This window comes from Lycium ferocissimum, chromosome 7, assembly GCF_029784015.1.
Source record: "Lycium ferocissimum isolate CSIRO_LF1 chromosome 7, AGI_CSIRO_Lferr_CH_V1, whole genome shotgun sequence".
In the NCBI taxonomy this organism is placed as follows: Eukaryota; Viridiplantae; Streptophyta; class Magnoliopsida; order Solanales; family Solanaceae; genus Lycium; species Lycium ferocissimum.
This window is the reverse complement of record NC_081348.1, coordinates 45,375,645-45,397,028: the sequence shown is the minus strand read 5'-3', so window position 1 is coordinate 45,397,028 and position 21,384 is coordinate 45,375,645. Positions and strand designations below refer to the sequence as shown.

The window sequence follows — 21,384 nt, the reverse complement described above, 5'->3', positions numbered from 1 at the left end:
TGACTAGAGAAATGGCCTGAAAGCTAATGCCTCGTGGGAGCAGAATTCATGTGTGCATCTTCTCTAGGTAATTAATAAGTTTAACACAATAAAAGAGGGAAGATTTCAAAAGACTTGAGTGACATGATCATATTTAGTGAAATCCTTCCCAATAGCCTAATATACCAGACTAATTAAATAAAAGGGTAAATGTTAATAGTAATAAAATCCGTAAAGACCAACTAAAGATTGAGAAAGATAAGTTTGGATGGGGGAGGAAGTACCAGAATTGGACTCTGTGGTTGATCAAGACACCGATATCAAGATAAAGAAAATTAAACACGGAAAAGAATGTATAGGATCTTGGAGAGGCTAAGAGATTTTGGGTTCTAGCCCAGAGTGCTTTATCCCCAATATCAGATTTTTCTCAATATTGTTGGGCCTCAGTATAAATACTTGTTATATGAGAATTTATGTCTAGCAAGCCTTAGCATTTTGAGGGCGCTGGCATAACTTGTTATATATCTGTTACCAGATGAAAAATCAAAAAGAAATCCCACTTCAAGATACCTTCTTTTCAGTTTCTTTACTTATTCTTTTCTTTTTCCCCAAGTACAATAAAGTTAAGATAGTTTTCTATTCTATCAAGCGTTTATTTTTGTGAAAATAGCACTCTATGTCCATTTGGAGAAAATATTTATCTGAAATGGCTCTTTTTTACATTATTATACACTTTTGAAAGGTTTATACATTGTCTGCAGTAAGTGTATAATGTTGTATATCTTGTGTATAAACACTGTTGCAAAAAAAAAAAAAAAAACACTATCGGATGTAAATTAAAACTATGACTATGTGGATGTAATATTTTATGCTAGATTGTATATTATTGAAATTATCCCTTATATTTTGTGGCTTAGTAGTTAAAGACACATCTCAGTTTGATACCTTTTATTGGGTGTATAGTTTACAATGTTTTCTGTCTTTCACCCCGACAAAACCAAATCGACGAAACCCATATAGTTGGTTTGGTTTGATTTTGAGAAAACCAAATCAAACCGGCTCACGTACAGCCCTGACTCCACTCATATTGTATCTTAGATGAATTCATTGTCAAAATTTGTAGGTATTAGAAATAGAAAAAAAAAGGTTATTCTTGATTTTAAGTTTGTTAGTAGGCAAGTTTGACATAAAACTCTGATATTTGAAAGAAAAGGTTCGAAAATATTTGGAAGTTGAAGTTGTGTTTGGATAATCATTTAACTTTTTTTAAAAAAAAATACAGTATAAGTTTTCTGAGTGAAAAAATCACCTGAAAAATTTGTCAAGATCACTTTTTCAAACTTGAAACTCATCTTCATATTATTATTTTTTCAAAATTTTGTCTGGCATAACCAAACACTGTTGAAATTTATCTTTGAAAAGTCTCATGTCCAAACAGGCCCTTAGACTAATATCTAATAGAAAGCACAGAAGAAAAAACAGAGTGTTCCCGGCAAAAATATTTAGTGGAAGCTTTCCTTCTCTCTATTTTAGGTTGTTAAACTTGATCTTGCATGACTTGGAAATTAATCCTTCTATTGGTTTGATCCATAAGCTTTGAAAAAAAATTATATTTGTACCAGTAAGAACCAACATGATCAAGTTCTTGTAACTTCAGCTATTGTGGGTAACAGGACATTATTAATTAGTAGGACTGAATACTACAAACACGATAATGGAGTGGATAATTTTAAGGCTCCTGACTAATCATGAATTGCAAATTGTAGCAGGGATGGATAACTATGTTAAGAATACCAACTATCAAAACGCAAAAACTTAAAACGAGGGTTGGGTTGTGAATGAGACATTTTGTTTACATCCTGCTTTACCATTGATACTACTCAATAGCCCAAGCCAATCTTCAATAGTGGGTGGAATGCCAATAATCTATATGTTCCGAATAGGCCACACCTAGGACTGTTTTTTCTGGTCCGAAAGAAAGCAATTATGTTAACGACGAAACATTGTTGCACAGGTAACATGATTCCATCGCGCCAGTCGCACGGTTGTATAGTATGAGAAAGTATAATCAGCATGAATAGAACAAACACTTTGCCCCCCCAATACTTGGGCATTACAAAAAGGGTGTCAACAAAAACACAGAGTAAAAACAGATCCGTCTCGTCTACTTCAAATAGACCCTGCAAAAACTATGATTTTACTTCCGTCCATGCTGCTGCACCTGTTCTTGGCCAAACGATCTGCCAACATATTTTGTTCCCTGTGATCATTCCTGATTGTGGAGCCAACCAACTAGTTGATTAAGTACCTGCAATCACGAACAATATTTGCATAATGTAAGTTATCGACTAATTGCATCTAGAGATATGTCAGAAGCCGTGGCTGTGTACGAGCCTTAATCCTTGCAACAAGGCCTCTAGTTCAGCTTTGATGTTGTTTGTAATTCGTAAATGTTTGAAAGTATCCGAGTATCCAATCACTTCGGAGCTACGGAAAACACCACCAATGCCTCGATTTACCGGATCACCATATACCACCAATGCTATGTGGTGATTATGAAAAAGGTTCTGGTTGCGAGTAAGCCATGAGAAATTCTGCTTGCTTTCCATATTAAACATGTTTCTTTGTTTTTCTCTCAACTGAACCGGTTGGAGTCAGGGACGGATTGGAGCATGTACAATTATAGGCCAAATTTTTATTTTATGTGTATATATTTAGTATTGAACCCCCTCAACACAAACGAAAGGCGCAGCTCAGTGGCGCAGGGGGTTCAGAGTTGCACGATGCACGCGGGTTCGAACCCCTGCAGCCCCGCTTGCAATATTTTCTGAACATTTTATTTCAGCTGTTTCATTGAGCAAAACGATGCAGTTTAATAACGCTATATTCACTTAAAATAGATGGACAAAACGACCTAGTTTTGTAGGGGACAAGTCTAATTGGATTCAAATCCCTAAATAAGTCAAATACTAAACAAACCAAAGGTTTTCTTTCTCTTCTCATCCGTCACTGTGCAGTGTCCACACTTTTCTTTTTTTTTTTTGCTCAGTTTTGTTTCTTTGATTTAGCCATTGCTTTGTCGACATCGTCGTCTCAAACTCTCTTCAGTCTCCGTTCATGGCTTCTTGAAGTTCTTAGTTCCCTCCTTTCTCCATTTTTTTTTTTATCTTTTCTAAAATTCTATATATTTGCTTTATTGCTTACCCTCTTCATAGTTCATACCCCACTTGTGAGAATAAAATACTGGGTATGTTATTGTTGTTGTTGTTGTTGTAATTTTGTATATTTGCTATAAAGTTTAGCTCGATTGCTTCAAATTTGCCGGGTGAGTGAGAAGTGATCGGTTGCAAAATTTTCTCTCTTGCTTTTTAGATTATGCCCCAAGTATTTTTTGTATTTGGAGATATGATAGTTAAAAATGTCATTCTACTAATCAAACCATTTTGGGAAATATTATAAAGACTCGAGTTTAGTTTCATGTATAATTAATTAGTGTCTTGTGTAGAGATTAGATTTCTTGTGTTTAAATTACTTATTTTAGGAAGAACAATTTATTCTAGGAAGAAGGAACTAAATGAGTAAAATTGTTGTTCTAACAAAATTCTTACTTTTTACGATTCAATCTCAACGTTCAGTGAAGAACTATTTTACCAAAGTACCGAAATCAAGTGTAGCTTCTTCTAGTCAACCTAACCAGGAAGCAAATGCCAACCATTCAGAAGTATCATTACCTTCTTCTCAAGAATTTGATTTGAGTACTTTAAATTATGATCCGGGTGAAAGAACTCCAATCTTGGACTATCATCCAAATCATCGTGATGTTATTAGAAGAGCATAACTTATTAATGGTCCTTGTCAACCTCGGTTTATCCTCAAACGAATATTTTAAATCGATGCTATTGTTATCTATTTAAAGGCTACAACACCAATCAAGGTGGGGTGAAATATTTTCACTTAAGAGTTGGCGGAAAAAAGAAGAATCTTGGAAAATATATTGTCTCCTGTAACATAACCAATCAAAAAAGAAATGTCAAGATTTATTGCGTACAACAGATTCATTTTGCACTAACCATGCGTATTTGGTCCGCTTAAGTGCTTCCGTTGATGTAGTAAGACTTCTTATAACTCGGATTGGCATTTCGAGGTCATGATGAATCTAAATCATCACTTAGTAGGGGTAATTTTCTTCAAATTCTCTCGTGGTATGCGAAAAAGTGTGATAATATTCGTGATTATGTATTGGAACATGCTCTAAAATGATCAAATGACTTCTCCAATGATTCAAAAAGATATTGTGAGTGTGTAAGATAGAAACAATTAAAGCTATTCTTGAGGAATTAAATGGTGACTACTTTTCTTTACTAGTTGATGAGTCTTTTGATGTGTCACGCAAGGAGAAAATGGCTATTGTCTTACGATATATTGATAGAAATGGATTTGTGATGGAGCGGCTTCTTGACATTGTTCATGTTCAAGATACTAGTGCTTTATCTCTAAAGAGGGCAATTGTTAATTTACTTGCTCAACATTCCTTAAGTCTATCATATGTGCGTGGACAACGTTACGACGGGGCAAGCAATATGCAAGGTGAGATCAATGGCCTTAAAATGTTGATTAGGCAAGAAAGTAGATCAGCCCATTCCATAGCCCATTCCATTCATTGTTTTGCTCATCAACTTCAACTAACTCTTGTTGCGGTCTCGAAAAAATGTATTGAAGTGGGAAAACTTGTAGTGTTGGTTTCAAATATTTTAAATGTATTGGGATATTCTTTTAAGCGTATGGATGAATTTCGAGATTCTCAAAAAGAAAGAATTCAAGAGGCATTAGATTTGGGTGAGCTTACAACCGGTAGTGGCTTGAATCAAGAACTTGGTCTTTCAAGAGCTTGTGATACGCGTTGGGGATCTCATTTTAAATCTTTCAACAATTTTATTCTTATGTTTGGCTCTATTCTTAATGTTCTTGAATCACTTGTTCTTGATGCACGATTATTGGATGAAAGAGCCAAGGCAATGGGATATCAAGCTTGTCGAACATATGAGGTTGCGTTCAAATTGCATTTGATGAGTGATGTTTTAGCAATCACAAATGAGCTTAATAAATGCTTACAAAAAAAGGAGCAAGATTTGGCAAATGCCATGTTACTTGTTGAAGTAGCAAAAATAAGGTTGCAAGCATATAGGGATGAAGAATGGGATTCTCTTGTTGCTAGGGTGTCTTTGTTTTGTATCAAGCATGAAATTTTGGTACCTAACTTTGAGGAGCCATATGTTAGCTCTTTAAGATCACGAAGGAGACTTGGTGACAATAAAGTCTCTCATCATTATCGTGTTGAGGTATTTTGCAATATTATTGATTGGCAACTTCAAGAACTTAAAGATTGTTTTGGCGAAGCGGCCTCTATTTGCTTCATGGAATTTCTTGTTTGAATCCAATTGACTTATTTTCAAGTTTTGATATCGGAAAATAATGAAAATGGCAAAATTATATCCTGACTTTAATGAATTCAATATGGATTCTCTTGAGAATCAACTTGCAAGTTACATTATTGATGTTCGTGATGTTGATGAAAGGTTCTCCAATCTAAAAGGGCTTTGTGATCTTTCGAAAAAATTAGTTCGGACAAAGCATTCAAATTATCCTCTTGTATTCCGCTTAGTGAAACTTGCTTTACCCAAACATATCAAAAAGAGCTTTTCAGCAATGAAGTTTATCAAGAATGACTTGCGGAGTCAAATGAGTGATGATTTTTTTAGCGGTTGTTTGGTGCCTTATCTAGAAAAAGATGTATTTGATAATGTTTCTAATGATGCTATTATTAAGACATTTCAAGATATGAAACCTCGTAGAGTACGATTGTAAAACTCCATGGTTCTTGCTTGTGTAGTCTAACTTAGTTTCTTTGTTTTTGCTTCAAAAGCTCCCAAGCTTTTACTTTTGTAATATGGCATCTTCAAGTTGCCTTTGTTAATGGAAACTTCTTACTTTATTAGCTTTTGCTTAGTTTATTACCTATATTGTGGCATTTTATTGTGATATTTTTCTTCATCATTATGTACAATCAACAACAACACTATTCTAGCTTCGAGCATGATTTTTAGTATTGTCTTGTGCAAGAGATGCTTGATTTATTATATAGGAATTAGTTCCTATGTGTGTAGTTAACTTTGATTTCTAACAATTTGCTACATTGATGACATTGTCTCGGAATAGAAGCTCTTCCGAACCATTTACGGAGAGCCTTCTCGCGTGATTTAGATAAAAGTTTGCGGGGTATTACTTATATTCCAAATTTTATCTATTATTGGACTATTAAGGTTCTCTCACTTTTTGACTTTCCATTGCTATGTGCTTCGTTAAGTATACTTTATGTATTTAAGTTATTCCTGATCCGACCCGCTCATTTGCCAACACAAGCATGCTTATTTTATTTTTTGAACCCCCTGAATGGAAATCCTGCCTCCGCCACTGGTTGGAGCATGTACAATTGAAATTAGTCAGTTAGCGACAAAACAATCGAAGGGCATGTGGTAACCATGTAAGACATTTCAATGTATGAGGAAGTGGCATGCCAATCGGTGAAACTTCCTTCATCCATTTTCAAGTAAGGGAAAAGGAGAGATAAAATGAGAAAGATGTTTATAATAAGAAAACATATACTACTAGATTTTCCCTTTTCACATAAGGGAAAAAGGAGACATCAAAAAGTCTGAATGGAGAAAGATATTTGTACAACAATGACCATTCAAAGATACTTGTACAACAATGACCATTCCCTTCCTACGATAGATCTAAATCCATCCTAACTTGTGTTTTCCGAGCCTGTGACTTCCTTGTAGTAGGAATTTTAAACGAAGCCCAGACTCTTCTTCGCATCTATTTTTCTCTCCCAACATAGAGAATAAACAAGGATTAAATTAGAAAGACAGCTGATATAAAAAGAAGTCCACAAAATATTATCTATATTAAGTTCAACGTAAATAGGATACTAAGTTAGCAAATGTTATAAGTACAAATAAGCAATACCTGTTAATAGTCTACAGAACATTGATGCCACTCATAAGAAAACAATTTGTAGTGTTGTGTCTTCCGCCAAGCTTCTCCAAAATCATACACAAGTTCTGTAGTACGCATTTTCAAGACATAAGTAATAACCTTGCCTCTTATTTGCAAATACAAGATGTGCGGAAGAGCAGGATGAAAAACCATGTTCTGAACCTCAATACGAAGATCACTGCGGCCTCCAAGTCCAAAATCATCTGGACATTTTGCAATGACAGTATCAACATTTACAACATACTTCCTAACCCATACTGCATTTCTCGACTAGGAAAATTGCTGAGTCGCCAACAAGTAATAGTTGTTGTCCAAACATATGCAAAACAGAGTTTCCCACCTGATAATCCAAGACAAACACTACCGGGATAGACCACCCGCATCCGTTCAGGCAATTCCAAAGCCCAAAAACACTTTTTTACACTATTATAAACAGTGATCGAATCGTAATTATCAAGCCAACAAAACAGTCCATCAACAACAACACCTGATGATGATGAAGTCATATCCCTAGAAGGACACAATGGAAGAGGTACATCAACAATTAGCTTATTAGCAAGTCCACACATTAGTCTCCGAAGAGAAACTTTCAAATATGCACTAAAAATTCAAGAATGAACTCCACCTTAATCAAATCTTGGTTCAAGTTCCCATTAGTCACACACGAAATATCAAACGTCTAATGGAAAAAAAAAAAAAGTGAAACCCGCCACTTCAATTTTTCAAAATTTTAAACACTCACAAGACCAGACGAGAGGACACTCCTTTTTTTTTTTTTTTTTTTTTTCCCTAGTGAATGTAAAGTTTTTGACCCTTATATCTTTATTTTATTTTCTTACAGTTAGCTTCACTATTTCTTTTTAATTAGGCATATACTAATACTCAAAACGTCCTACCTAGGCCAATTTTATTTGTATGTGCTTACTACAGGAAAATAAACACATTTTGCATTTTTTACTCTTTGTAGTCAAAGAAATTTTCAAGAATCAAGATATATATTCTCGCTGTTCGTTTTTACTTGTCCATTATATTAAAAATAGATTTTCACTTTTATTTGTCCACTTTAGCATATCAAGAGAAAGACAAACTTTTTTTTCTTGTTTTACCTTTAACATTAGTTACTCATTTTCATATCTTTTTCCAAGTCTATTGAGACCATACCAATTAATATGGATATTATCGTAAAATATTTCATTTATTAATTCTTAAGAAGCATACAAAGTCAAAAATGGACAAGTAAAAGTAAACGGAGGAAGTACAAACAATAGACGATTAGTAAGAAAAAAAGAATGTAGGACCAAATTTGGTAGCATTTTATAAATTGGGGTAATATTGTTAGTTATTTTGCTTTGGGATGCCACAGTGGGTAGTTTTCTCTTAATCTTATCTACGTATAAATGAACTTTGACACAATTAGTGCAACTCGGCCTTGTTGTAGAAGATCACTCGCCTTGTGTTACATGTTACTAATTTCACTTATTATATGTAGTTACTTTAAATAATGTCATTTAATGTGACTTATAATGTACGTAAATTAACCAACCAATCAACCAAAAGAGTGACGCATGAGTGGTGATATCACAAACAAACAGTAAAAATGAAATCCAAGCCACATTCATACAACCTCAAAAAGTTTCCACTTTACATATGGTTTCCATATGGTTTCCGTTCCTTTTCATTAGCTTTTTTTCAGATTTATTTTGTTTGGTTAGTTAACGTTATTTTGTCCTTGTGGCATGTATTACCTTGTTTCATGTACCAATAATGTGGACAACTTTTTCTCCCTCCGGTTCATTTTACTTATCATATTTTTTCACAAGTCTCTTAAGAAAATACTTAACTAAAAGGGTAATTTGGCGAATTATCTTTATTTATTGTTTGATATCAATTTAATACTGGAGTACTTCTTTTTCACCACATTAATCTCTCTCCACAATTATTGAGTAAAGGTAAAAGTGGAAACTAATAGCTAATTATATCTTATTTTTTCTAAAATGATAACTATTTTGGACCATTTATTTTTAATAAGGTCGATAAGTAAAATGAAGTGGTAGGACTATTATTTATCCAAAGGAAACGACAGGTAAAAGCAAAAGTAGAACAATGATTAATTTGAAAATGAGGTCGCCTATTTAAATTTCACGGGGGAAAAGACAGGAAGAAAAAACATTAGATTTACTTGAAAAAATTTCTGAAAATGTGAAAGGAGAGAAGCATCAGTAGGTTTGCTACGCAGGAGTGATGATACTGGACAAAGGGCTTTGGCTTCTTCACCCAGTATCATTCTCCTGCGTAACAAACCTTAATAGATGGTTTTACAGGCTACCCTATTCATAATGGTTGTTTTCTTTTCTTTTTCAGTTTTTCACTGTGTTTGGTATTCGCCTTGGGGTTCGACTAATTGAGATTTGAGGCAGGAAGTTCACTTTGAAAGGTAAAACGCTCCTTACCAAAGATGATTTCATTGATAGGACTTGAATTCGAGACTTATAATTAAGAATGCAGGGGTTATTTTCCACCCCACAATAGCTTTTGGTGGTATAATGCTTATTTTCTTGCACATTATGAAAAGCACATCAGAATTAGTGACATATAACTTTTGTCCCTAAACAACAAAAATCCGTAGCCAATTCTATTTAACAACGGATTAGCGATAAATTATCACGAATTTTGTGATTAATTCCTTTTTCTTTTTCTGGAGAGCATCTTCTTTAGCATAGCTAGTTTTTCACTGCATGTTGACCACGACATAAGTAACCATGTTCCACATTTCGAAGAATGTTCTTAGTTTCCAACTCTTTTCTTTTTTTTTTTTTCCTTCCCGAATCTCAACCTGTTTTCTTGAATGTGTACTTCAGTCTTCATTGCAAGGGGATGATACTTGAAATATGTCTTGTTTGTCCTATTATCTATGTTGTAAATTCACATTTTTATAGTGCAGGTATGGTGTTTACATCTTTAGGCCGCAACTAATTTAAATTCGCATTGTGTAAACCTCGCTTAAGGGAAAACGTGCTTCCTACCAGGCTTGAACCCGAGGCTTGAACCCGAAACCTTGTTTCTTAATGTCAATTATCATTTTTTTGCGCGGATTGCCCTTCTTTTGGGGTGGTCTTTAAATTTTGCCCCTCAAATTTGTGGTCTTTAAATTTTGCCCCTCATATTTGTGGTCTTTAAGTTGTGCCCTTCGTCAAAGGTGGGCGAATAAAAAAAAAATAATTTCGAGAGCGTCCGTCTAATTTTTAACGGAATAATGTTAATCCTTGAAGTTCTTTAGCGAATTTTTCCTAAGACATAGTTTAGTTATATCTAAAGGCATAAAAAAATTATCCCTTTTACTTTTCCTTAAGGCATAGACTTTGCCTTTCCTTTTCCCCGTAATCTTTGATATTAACACAATAATGTTAAAAAGAAAAAAAAAAAAAAAATATATATATATATATACGCCTCATCGTACCGTCTGGATGTTTAACTAAAAAGTTTCTAGTAACTAAACTGATAAGAAACTTTTGCTTATGATTGGTACTTTTATTATGTTTTATGGGCACACTTTTAGTTAAGGAGCAACTAAAGCAAAAAAAAAAAAAAATATATATATATATATATGCTTCAGCAAAGTCTGCACATTTTTCCGAGTTAAACATAACTAAAAAGTACGGGACATAAACAATCTCTTTGAATTTTTTTTTAAAATTTTTGAGAAAATCGCACAATGGAGCCGAAGGGAAAAATTTAAATACCACCCCAAAAGAAGGGCAATTCTGCGAATTGCCCGTCAATTATTGAGAGCGTCTGTCTAATTTAACGGAATAATGAACCTTGAAGTTCTTTAGCAAATCGCTTCTATTATATCTAAAATTATCCCACTTCCTGTTCCTTTTCCCCGTAATCTTTGATATTAACACAATAATGTTAAAAGGATAAATTAGAACGAAAAATTAAATTTCTCATCGTACCGTCTGGATTTAACAGTTTCTAGTAACATGAGAAAGATTTGTAATGAGCCACTAACTAAAGCTAAAAAGTTTCTAGGATCTTTTTTGACATAAAAAATCCTTTTGAAGAGAAATCGCACATGGAGGGTCCTACATGCAAAATCACAACAATGAGAACGCAAACAATGCTAAATAATTGACAATTGTAAATAGAAGCATCTCTTAAAAAAATTTATATTCTTGCTAACACTTACCACATTCGGTAATCCTCCAAAAATAATTAATTTTTAAAGCATCCAACATGGGCACGATAACATTTTTGGAGACTTCGAGCAACATAGCTTAAAAGTAGGTAAAAGGAGCATACTTCTGCCGTGAACTCAGCAAATATATCAACCTCGTGAGACGACAATGTATTCTGTAACTAAGATAAAGCCATGGCATGCCAAAGAAATTTGCAATTTATCATAAATACAGTACAACTTCGGAAGATAAGATTCCACATAGTGTAGGAAAAGTGAAGCATCAGGTTCTTCATAGTTTACACAAGGAAAAAGCCTAGAAACACCATAGACAATTCAAATTATACAGGTTCTGTCAAACATCGCTTCCATGAAGATGTAGCGAGTTCCAAATCTGCAACACACGATGCCTATGTATTTCCTTCATCAAACCTAGCCACTCATTACCATGAACCCTCAGCACCAACAGTTGGATTCTGGAAAGCAGAGAAGTTCCAGAAAGTCTTCAATGAGTATGGCTGAGAAATTGTTACACCCTCTTCTGTGATTTTTGCAATCTGCAAATCCACAAAAGCCAGAATGAAATCATAAACATAGTGCAGACAAATCTCGAAATCCTATTATCTAATGAGCTTGATGATGAATTCTGTATCGGAAGGCAATCTATACATGGATCATCACATTCAAAGATTGCGGCAAGTTCAACAAGTTTCTGTTTAAGCTTCCCAAGCCAACAAATTTACCTTTATCTTTCCCTCTTTTCAGTTAAAATGTAAATAAGAAACCAACCTCCAGTAAACCACAATAGCATCAACATGGAGCAAATGCTATGGACTTTTGGAGATCAAAATATGAGCTTCTTCTGCTTCCACTAGAGCACACTAAACCTATCTTATTGTTCATATCTAGAAAAGGGATGATTGGTGCTAGAAATTTTAGAACTAAATCGTGGTAGACTTCTTGTTTAATTCTAAAAAAGGAAAACATTGACAGATTTTGAACATACAGAATCTAGGTGTGGTACTTGTGGGGACGACAAGAAACGCTAAATTCAGAGCTTTACACCCACAACTAAAACTATGGTATCAAGAAATAGAACTACAAGTACCACGAAACTCATAAACTACAGGTTTGATGAAAAAATTTCAGGAAACACATCTTGGCAGGTTAGAAGTGTCATTCTGAATTTGTTCATAAGCACGGGCTTTCTGCCCAACTCCAGAAGGACTGTACCTGAAGCTTGTTGACTGCAGATCTGTCTCGATACAAAAGCACACGCATGCATTTCTCCAATAACTTAACACCTTCTTCATAACTCAAGTTTTCATGCCATTCGTCACGGAGAATGGGCCTCGCAAGGTGATTCCCAAATCCAGTAGCCACGTGATTGTCCTCGTAATGCACACCAATCATACTAACCTAAAAAAAAAAAAAAAAAAAAAAAAAACATTATCTCTAAGGAATCAATCATAACAAAGCATCCAATACTGTGCAAGACAAATATATAGTGTTTACCGTTCCAAGATATTTTTGTCCATTTTTCACTCCACCAAGCACAAGTGAGTTCCAAAGAGGGTTGAACTTGTTGCGACGATTATACATCACACGTGTCAGATAGTTATGCACTTCTTTGGGACCCAAGGAGTTTCCATCATCCCACATGTTGTCATACAAGCTGCATTCATGAAGCATTGAGTACCAGAAGTCACTCAGAATTTTCCAACGGACGCAGATAGACAGAACCGTTGCCCATCAAAACTCATTTAAACAATAACAATAAACTAGAATAACAGGGAGTAGTCCACAGTGGGACAGACTTACATAAGCTCATCAAGGTACTTCATTATCTCCTGAAAATCACTAATTTCACCACTTGCACCAAGAAGGGAGTGCTTTCCCACTGGCTTCAATCGCTCCACACTCTTGTAACGTATCGTTGAACCATAGGAACCTGTAAACGGAAGAAACAAAGATCAACATAACCAACAAATACTACATTATATCTAGCATGTATCGGCAGAGCTAGATAAAATTGAAATAGTAACACCATTCTCGCATTTAGCTATCTAATTACCTTGACTAAACACACCTGCTATATATGTAAATCTCCAATGCCTAATTCCTGAAAAAGAAGCTACCAGTTCTGAAGGGCTAGACCCTAGTATTTTCAATTATATGGGGCACTCTCCCACAACTAAGAGCCTATACTTTGAGTTGTCTGAAATGCTAATTCCTAAAATAATACAAAGATTCCGCATAGTTATGCTGAAAAGAAAAGGTGGAGCCAAACAATGTATAGAATAATGGTAACTTTTATGTGGAAAGAAATTATTAATAGTGTTGAATTAAATGTGGAGATTATTTTCTACACTACTGCCAACAAAACATAACTATAACCTTTCTCTTGTCATTCAGCAGGACAATGGAACACCAAAAAACGAAAGCCTGGTAATAGTCTCATTTCTATACAATCACGATCTGACTTGGTGATCCTACCATCTACCACATCCTTCTTCCTTTTAGCTCTTATTTGTTCCGTTTGGGGTTTTATTCTTTCTGAACAGAAGGGGGCAGTAGAGAAACAACTGTTTACGTCTTTATGAGAATAGAAGATGGCAAATATCAGATCTCAATCTTGGAACATGAAACTGCGGAAGATAATGTTTATGCTAAACGCTCTCTTGGAGCTATAAAGCATGTATGTAAACATATTCCGCCACAATAGTCGGCAGCTGGCGATAGTTCAGATATGCCCTGCCACTCTTTCAAAAAAAAGTTCAGATATGCCCTGCCATAGATAGAATTATGGCAGAGCACATACAAAATATCTATAGATCTTGAACAAAGTTTATCTCTCACAATATTGGACACGAACATGACTATTATACACACCAATAGGTAGTTCTGGTGCAAACTCACATCTTAAACCAGTTGGATTCTAAATGTACAATATATACTGCCTTTCTTTGGAAAGAAAGGTAGAACACTATAAGTAAGCAAAGGGAGAACATCCTCAAAAAGCAGGTGCTAAGAAACCTTTTGCCGGATATTTCTCATAGTTAGTAGATGTAGCTATATAGCAGAGTAAACTGCAAGTTACGATATCAACCAACTATGTTTCACTTCCAAATTAGCTGAGGTTGACCATACAAATTCCTAAAGTCTACAATATACCCAAATGCAATAAACAAATAAATAAAATTAGTAAAATTATCATTAAAGTGAAGCACACTGGGCCAAACTCAAATTTTAGGAAGGGAAAGTACTTCAATACTAAATGAAATCAATGTGTTGTCAAGAGGTGCAAAAAGCCACTCACTTAAAGTAATCTATGACCCACTTTTAACTAAAAGTCTAAAACTAGAAAAAACATAAAGGAAAAATAAGGCGTTAGAAGAAGAAAGGGATTAGACTGGGTATGTTGTTGCTGTTGTTGTAGAGGAAGAATGGTGAGCTAGAATAGAATGGGAAGAATGTCTGCTACACACCACAAAAAGAACATTTCCCAAATTACACTCTCAATAATCATATGTTCTGAAGATGGATTAGTACAGCCTAAAGAATTCTTCCAAGGCACACACAGGAATGTGACTCACTGCCAAGTACATGGTCAACTTGGAAAGATTCATGCACTAGTAAAGCACTAGTCCAATCTCCAAATTCTAAATAACATGCTTATAGACAACAATTGCAGTCGTTACTCAATACATAGTTCAATATTTAGAAAAAGCTCCCTTTTCCTTCAGAAGTGACACTAGTATAAATTATTGCCATGAGTAAATTAGTCATTACTTAAAATCAGATAATATTATATTAAAATGTCAAAAGAAAATTTCTTTAGGAGGATCAGGAGAATTAAAATCAGATAATATTATATTTTAAAAAAGCTGTCACTAAAAATTATTGAAAAATTTCTTTTAAAATCAGGAGGATCTTTAGGAGGATCAGGAGAATCTTTCAATACTCTATCCCTTTTCCACTGTGATGGAACTGTGTAATTTATGCTTTTTTGAAAAAAGAGGAGTCTAATTTCCAACATCCAGGAAAAATAAAGCTGATTGGGAACAAATCTATGATTTAGAAGCTAACCTCCCATGTCAGCGGCCAAGAGAATACCATCCTTGTACTTGATGCCGACTACCGATGTCCCAGTCACATATGGAAACCTATTGAGATTAATACAAGTTAAAACTGCAAGATCTAAAGCCAACTAAATGAAGAGTTATAAACGGCAAAATACATAAATACAATCCCAACTCGCAGATGAGTATATATATATAATGTTTTAAGGAAGAAAAGTTGAATCTATTCTCTTTTACTGTTGAAAAAAGGGAGGGAACTTGTTGCATGACATTATTGGTATTCTTGAAACACCTAACTACGTGTCTCATGCATGCAGAGAAGAATATGGCATTTATAAAGAGGCGCCTCCCTTCCAAAGGCAGATACTCTCTTATTCAATTATTTTAATCCCCTATACCATTTTCCATATCTCCTTCTCATTAAATACTGATATGCCTTTGCTTTCAATTTTTGGAGTATATGATTAAGTCCAACAACCACACAAGGTTAAAGGCACAAGCTGCTGAAACAGATAAATACAGTTTAAGAACTCCTTCATGGACAGCCTACGCAGCAAAATCCATTAAGAGCCACACAAGATGAGATCTCAACTTAAACAGACACCTTATTCCTTCTACTCAGAAAACAAAATCAGAGGTTCATAACACAGTACAGCCACAAAAAATGAGAACTCCAGTAAAGTTCATAAATAAATTGCGTTTGGCATGGCAGAAAATGTTCCAGAAATATGTTTTCCTTTGATAAAACCATCTTCAAGTGCTCAGTTACCTCGAATTCTTGAAAATGTTATTTTCTGAAAGAAAATATTTTCGGCTAAAAGGGAAATGAATGATGTTACTTATGAGCACAAGTCATTTTCCTTTATAAGTATCCAAACTCTTACTCTTATAATTTGGTTCAACCAATGCTTAAACATCGTTGTCAATTTTAAAAACTTAAAAGGATCACCAGAAAATCTCCTCATACACATTTATTAATCCATTTATTACTACCACATGTTACTTTTACACCTAATCAAATACTGAAAACCAATCCAAAACATATGTTTGCACTAAAAAAAAATTTTCTAGTGAAAACATATTTCTACCTAAAACATTTTCCTCCATATTCAATGCTCTTAAAACCCAGCACATTTATATACATATGTGGATCTAGGATTTGACGTTTATGGGTTTTGTATTATAGCCCTTTTGAATTACTGGCTAAATTAATAATGTATATATATTAAACGAATTTTACTTTGGTTATTTTACTAATTTTACTATCAGTATGTTTCTTTCTTCATTATTTTCATCATAGTTTTCTTTTCTTTTCTTTCCTTTTTTTTTTTTTTTGTAAGTATTTTCATCATAGTTTTCGAATCTGGCATTTGTTCCAAAACTGTTCTGAAAAATGATTTTCTTGAGCCGAGGGTCTATCGGGAACAGCCTCTTTACCCCACAAAGGTAGGGGTAAGGTCCGCTTGTGAGATTATACCTTCTCATCCCTCCTGGGAATAAAAGGATTCCAAAATACAAGGTCTGGAGACTCTGGACCAAAGCTACTGGTTTGTGCCAAACTCGTACATTCTACTCTACCTCCACGCCTATATTTAAATATGTCTATAAAAACAACCAAATTGGATCCACCAAAGGCATCCCATTCCCCACCACAAAAGAAAAGTTCAATAAACTCTGCCTGAAAAGGCATTACTTTTACCCTAACTCTTGTAGTAAAAATTTCCTAACACTACAAACCAAAGAAGAGTTAACTTAAGCCTGGCTAGTAGCACTAAGAAAAACACCCAAAAAAAAAAAAAAAAATCTAAAATCTACTTCTGCTGATTACAACAACAACATACCCAGTGAAATCCCACAAAGGAGGGAGTAGAGTGTACGCAGACCTTACCTCTACCTTGGGAGGTAGGCAGGCTGTTTCAGGCAGACCCTCGGTACAAGGACAAGCAAATCAACAAACAACAACATACCCAGTGTAGACCCTCGGGGTCTCAAGAGAGAACAAAACAAGATAAAAGGAAAAAATATGACAACAAAGTAGCAAGATCAAAGCAAAATAAGAGATATATAGTAGTACACCTTGAAAAAGAATCTACACGATTACTAACTAGTACTACTAATACGGAGAATACTCGGTTACCTACTATCCTAAAAAGTCATGTCGAAATACGATAAAAGCATAATAAAACAGTCTGGAAAAAAAAAAAAGGAGCAATAACTATTACAAATCAATACGATAATCGAGGCACAAAAAGCATCAGATAGAAGCAGTAAAAAAACAATAAAAACCCTAATTTTGTAATAATCAGATCTGTAAAATTTCATAACACACAAAAGAGTGAAAAATAGAGCATACTGTGTATGTTGAATATCAGATTCGGGGCTCATTAAGCTACTACTTTTAGCAGGACCAGATTCCATCACCTGCAAAATATCATCATTTAGACAAAATTTTACAATCAATTTTAATTACAATAAATGTTAACAAATTTCTTCGTTAAAATGTTAGAGAATACAAAAAAAAAAAAAAAAAAAAACTTACGTTCATTGTCGGAATAGTTGATCTTCGATTTGAGAAAAATAGCAAATTAGAGGACTGATGAGAGTTTTGTTTTAGTGTGCTTTTCCCTTTGCACAAGAAAAGTTGAAAGCAATAGGTCGGGTTTTGGGCCGAAAGTAAACTGGAGTGAATAAATTCGCAGGAATGGCCCTTATTCGGGTTGGTCTTTAATTTTTGGCCCTCAAAATGCTGGTCTTTAGTTTTTGGCCTTCGCCTAGAATACCCGGACGTTCTGCATTCGAACCCCGGCTCAGTCATTAAAAGAAAAGAAAAATTGCAAGGCAGGGCTTTTGGAAAAAGTTTATCTTATACGGCATAGGTTGCCTTAAGGTATAACTAAAGTTACTGCAATCCACGCGAGAGGTTGCGCTATAAGGTGAGGACTTTTAGTTATCAGAGACAATCTGCTTGGAGACAAGATAGGTTGTCTTAAGCCTTATAAGACAGATTTTTAGTTATGTCTTAAGGCAACCTATGCCGCATAAGGCAGACTTTTCCAAAAGTCTTTCCTTGCGATTTTATTTTATTTTTATGCCTAAGTTGGGGTCGAATCTAAAACCTCAGGCTATTCTAGGCGAAGGACAAAAATTAAAGACCACCCCAAAAAGAAGAACAATCCGCACAAAAAAAAACAATTTCTAGCCTTCAAATCGAATGTATATCTTGCAGGGGTCATTTGCATTGTTGTACCTATTTTGTACTGATCTTTAATTTTTGTCCTTCAAATGAGGTCTCTAATAGCAATAAGAAAAACACCAAACTAATAATACAAAACTACCTCAACTAACTCGTACTCCCTCCGTCTCAATTTATGTAGCGTTGTTCGGATTTCGAGAGTCAAGTGAGATTTTCTCTTAGTGTAACTTTGTCATATGCCTTTTCAATATTTTTAATTGTTAATTACTGTGACTTATAGTACTTTTTATTTAGTTTTCATGAAATATGTAAATTTTATTTAAAGCTCTTGTGTCCGTATTGAGGACTCATTAAGCTACTTTTAGTCGGAGTTGAATCCATCACCTGCAAACATCGTCATTTGGACAAAATAATTACAAATAATTTTAACAAATTTCTTCGATAAATTGTTAGAAAAACAAAAACTTACGTTCATTATCAGAATAGTTGATCTTCGATTTGAGAAAAATAGCAAAATATAGGACTGATGAGAGTTTTGTTAGTGTGTTTTTCCCTTTGCACAAGAAAAGTTGAAAGCAATATGTCGGGTTTTGGGCCTAAAATAAACTGGAGTGGGCTATTTGCACGATTGTGCTTATTCGGGGGTGGTCTTTAATTTTTAGCCCACAAGGCAAGCAATTTTTGCGCAGGGATGCATTTGCACTTCTATTCCTATTTTGTGATGGTCTTTAATTTTGCTTTTCAAGCCAAACAATTTTTTCGCGGGGCATAAATTTATATTTTCGCATTAGAATATTTCACAAGTTATGCCCCGCGTCCTTAAAAAACTTATGTCCCGCACTCCCGCAGACATAAGTTCAATTTTGAAGGGCTAATATCAAAGACCATCTCATTTGAAGCACAAATAATTAAAGACCAACCCATTTGAAGGGAAAACCGTGTAATTTCTTCTTTTTTCCGGGGTATAAATTTATATTTTCGCATCATAATTTCTCACAAGTTATGTCTCACGCCCTTAAAGAACGTATGTTCTGCGAGCATAAATTAGATCTTGAAGGCCAAAAAATTAAAGACCAATTATTTGAAGATCAACAATTAAAGACCAGGCCACTTGAAGGACAAACCATGCAATATGCATGCAATTTCTTCGACTAAAGTAGGGTGTTATCCAACGGACTGCTATATGGGTCAAGGTGAAATGGGCCTCAATTTCGGAACTTTCGGGGAGAAATGGTTATTTGGCCCTTTACAAACCTTTTTTTAGTTTTACAACAGATCTTCATTTCTTCACATAAGATAGCTGGAAAAAAAACACATAAAAGATCTGAAAAAGTCATTTTCTTCTATTCAAATTGTAAGAGGCCAAGAGATCTTATTTTCTCGAACTTTCTCATGTATGATCTCTATTAGGTAGCCAATTTTAAAGATGTTATTTAAATTCTATTCAAAAAAAGTTTAATGTATTTAAATTTTAACCGAAAAGGACAAACTTCAAGTATGTGCATAAAGTTTGGCTCAAACTTGCACTTGAAGAAGACGGAAAACTATTGCTGCTACAACTTCTTCTAATTTCTTAATCTATGTAACTTTTACACAAGTCGTTCATCTCAACTCTTTTTATATTTACGTTTGTTGGATAGTAATAATATGCATTAGTTACTGCTTTAAATTTTTTAGTTTTCTTCGTAGATGGACTGCATAATAAACCAATGCAGATCAAATGATGGAAAGTTTCTAGGTATCGGTAATTCTAGTTCTAGCTATAAGAAGTGTGTTGTTGTATGTAATGCTGATACGATCCCAAGGAGCACACATGATTCAAGATCCTTCACCCGAGGCCAAGTCAAAGAATCTCAAGCCTTACAAGCCATGATGATGCAAAGAGAGGCGTTGGAGACCTTTGAAGAGCTTCATAGGAGATCGTATGACGTGTGGATGATTGCTTAGTCGCATCGTGTGAAGATGAGATGGAAAGGAACAATGGTGGCTAGGAGCGCATAGAGGCTATTCTCAAAATTCAAGTCATCATCCCTAAAGAAGACTACCAAACAAGACCCTTACTTCATTAAGGGTACTATTGTAACAACTAGTCTAGTCTTCTTTAGCTAGTTAGTATAAATACTAGCCTTAGTTTATTTCATTGGTAGATTGGATGACTTATGTATTGACTATTCTTTGGATATTGAGAGTTTGTTTAGCTTAGTAATTTAGGTTTGATGATAGTTCATCAGAGGTGGATTCCTTTGTTGGCGATGAACCATTTTTCATTGATTTCACATTAGAGTTGTCATTTGTGGATTTAATTGATTGTCTCTAATTTGGTTTCAAATAGTATAGGCTCTTTAGGTTGAATTCAATTGGAAGGGTTTGGATTTAATATATCCAAGTTTGTCCATAAATCCAAACCTAAGTGGGTCTTGCTTTTATCCTCTATTCTCATCCCTTTCTTCAATTCTCATCCCCTAATTTCTTGTTATCCTTAATTTCCGTGTTTTATGTTTTGATTTGGTGTTTTCCCCATATTGAATCCTATCATTTGGTATCAGAGCTTAGGCTAGAGTGTTGTTTCTACAATCCTCAATCCTAGGTTCTTCATATTTGAAAAAAAAAATTGAATTTTGAAATTCAAAAAAAATTATTGTTGTGTTGTGTTTTGTGTGGATTTGAGGTTAGGTTTGAGTTCCTTGATATCAAATCTACTTAGATCTAAAGTTCTGGAGCATTTGGAGGTGTTTAGGGTCATCCACCATTGTTGAATTTGAAGCTTTTGAAGAACTTGGAGAACAAGCAAGTAGGTCTTCAATTTGTGGTGTTAAATTGGTCTCAATTTGGAGTGGGCTTTGTTCTCCAGGTTGAGGGGAGGCTAGATCCGAAATTTGGGATCAATTGGAGTT

General features: G+C 34.6%; 1 protein-coding gene and 1 pseudogene across 1 annotated transcript; both read right to left on the bottom strand.

Annotated features, from left to right (window-relative positions):
* Positions 1-7,011: 7,011 nt before the first annotated feature.
* On the bottom strand, positions 7,012-9,322 carry LOC132062257 (uncharacterized; annotated as a pseudogene).
* Positions 9,323-11,416: 2,094 nt separating this feature from the next.
* LOC132065343 (proteasome subunit beta type-4) lies at positions 11,417-17,970 on the bottom strand. Its single transcript, XM_059458684.1, has 7 exons — positions 17,837-17,970; positions 17,651-17,718; positions 15,305-15,381; positions 13,037-13,166; positions 12,731-12,890; positions 12,449-12,634; positions 11,417-11,772 (listed from the first exon to the last, which is right to left on the bottom strand). Exons 1-7 carry the CDS (start codon positions 17,840-17,842, stop codon positions 11,659-11,661), a joined length of 741 nt encoding a protein of 246 aa, XP_059314667.1. The 5' UTR covers positions 17,843-17,970; the 3' UTR covers positions 11,417-11,658.
* Between the last annotated feature and the right edge of the window lie 3,414 nt (positions 17,971-21,384).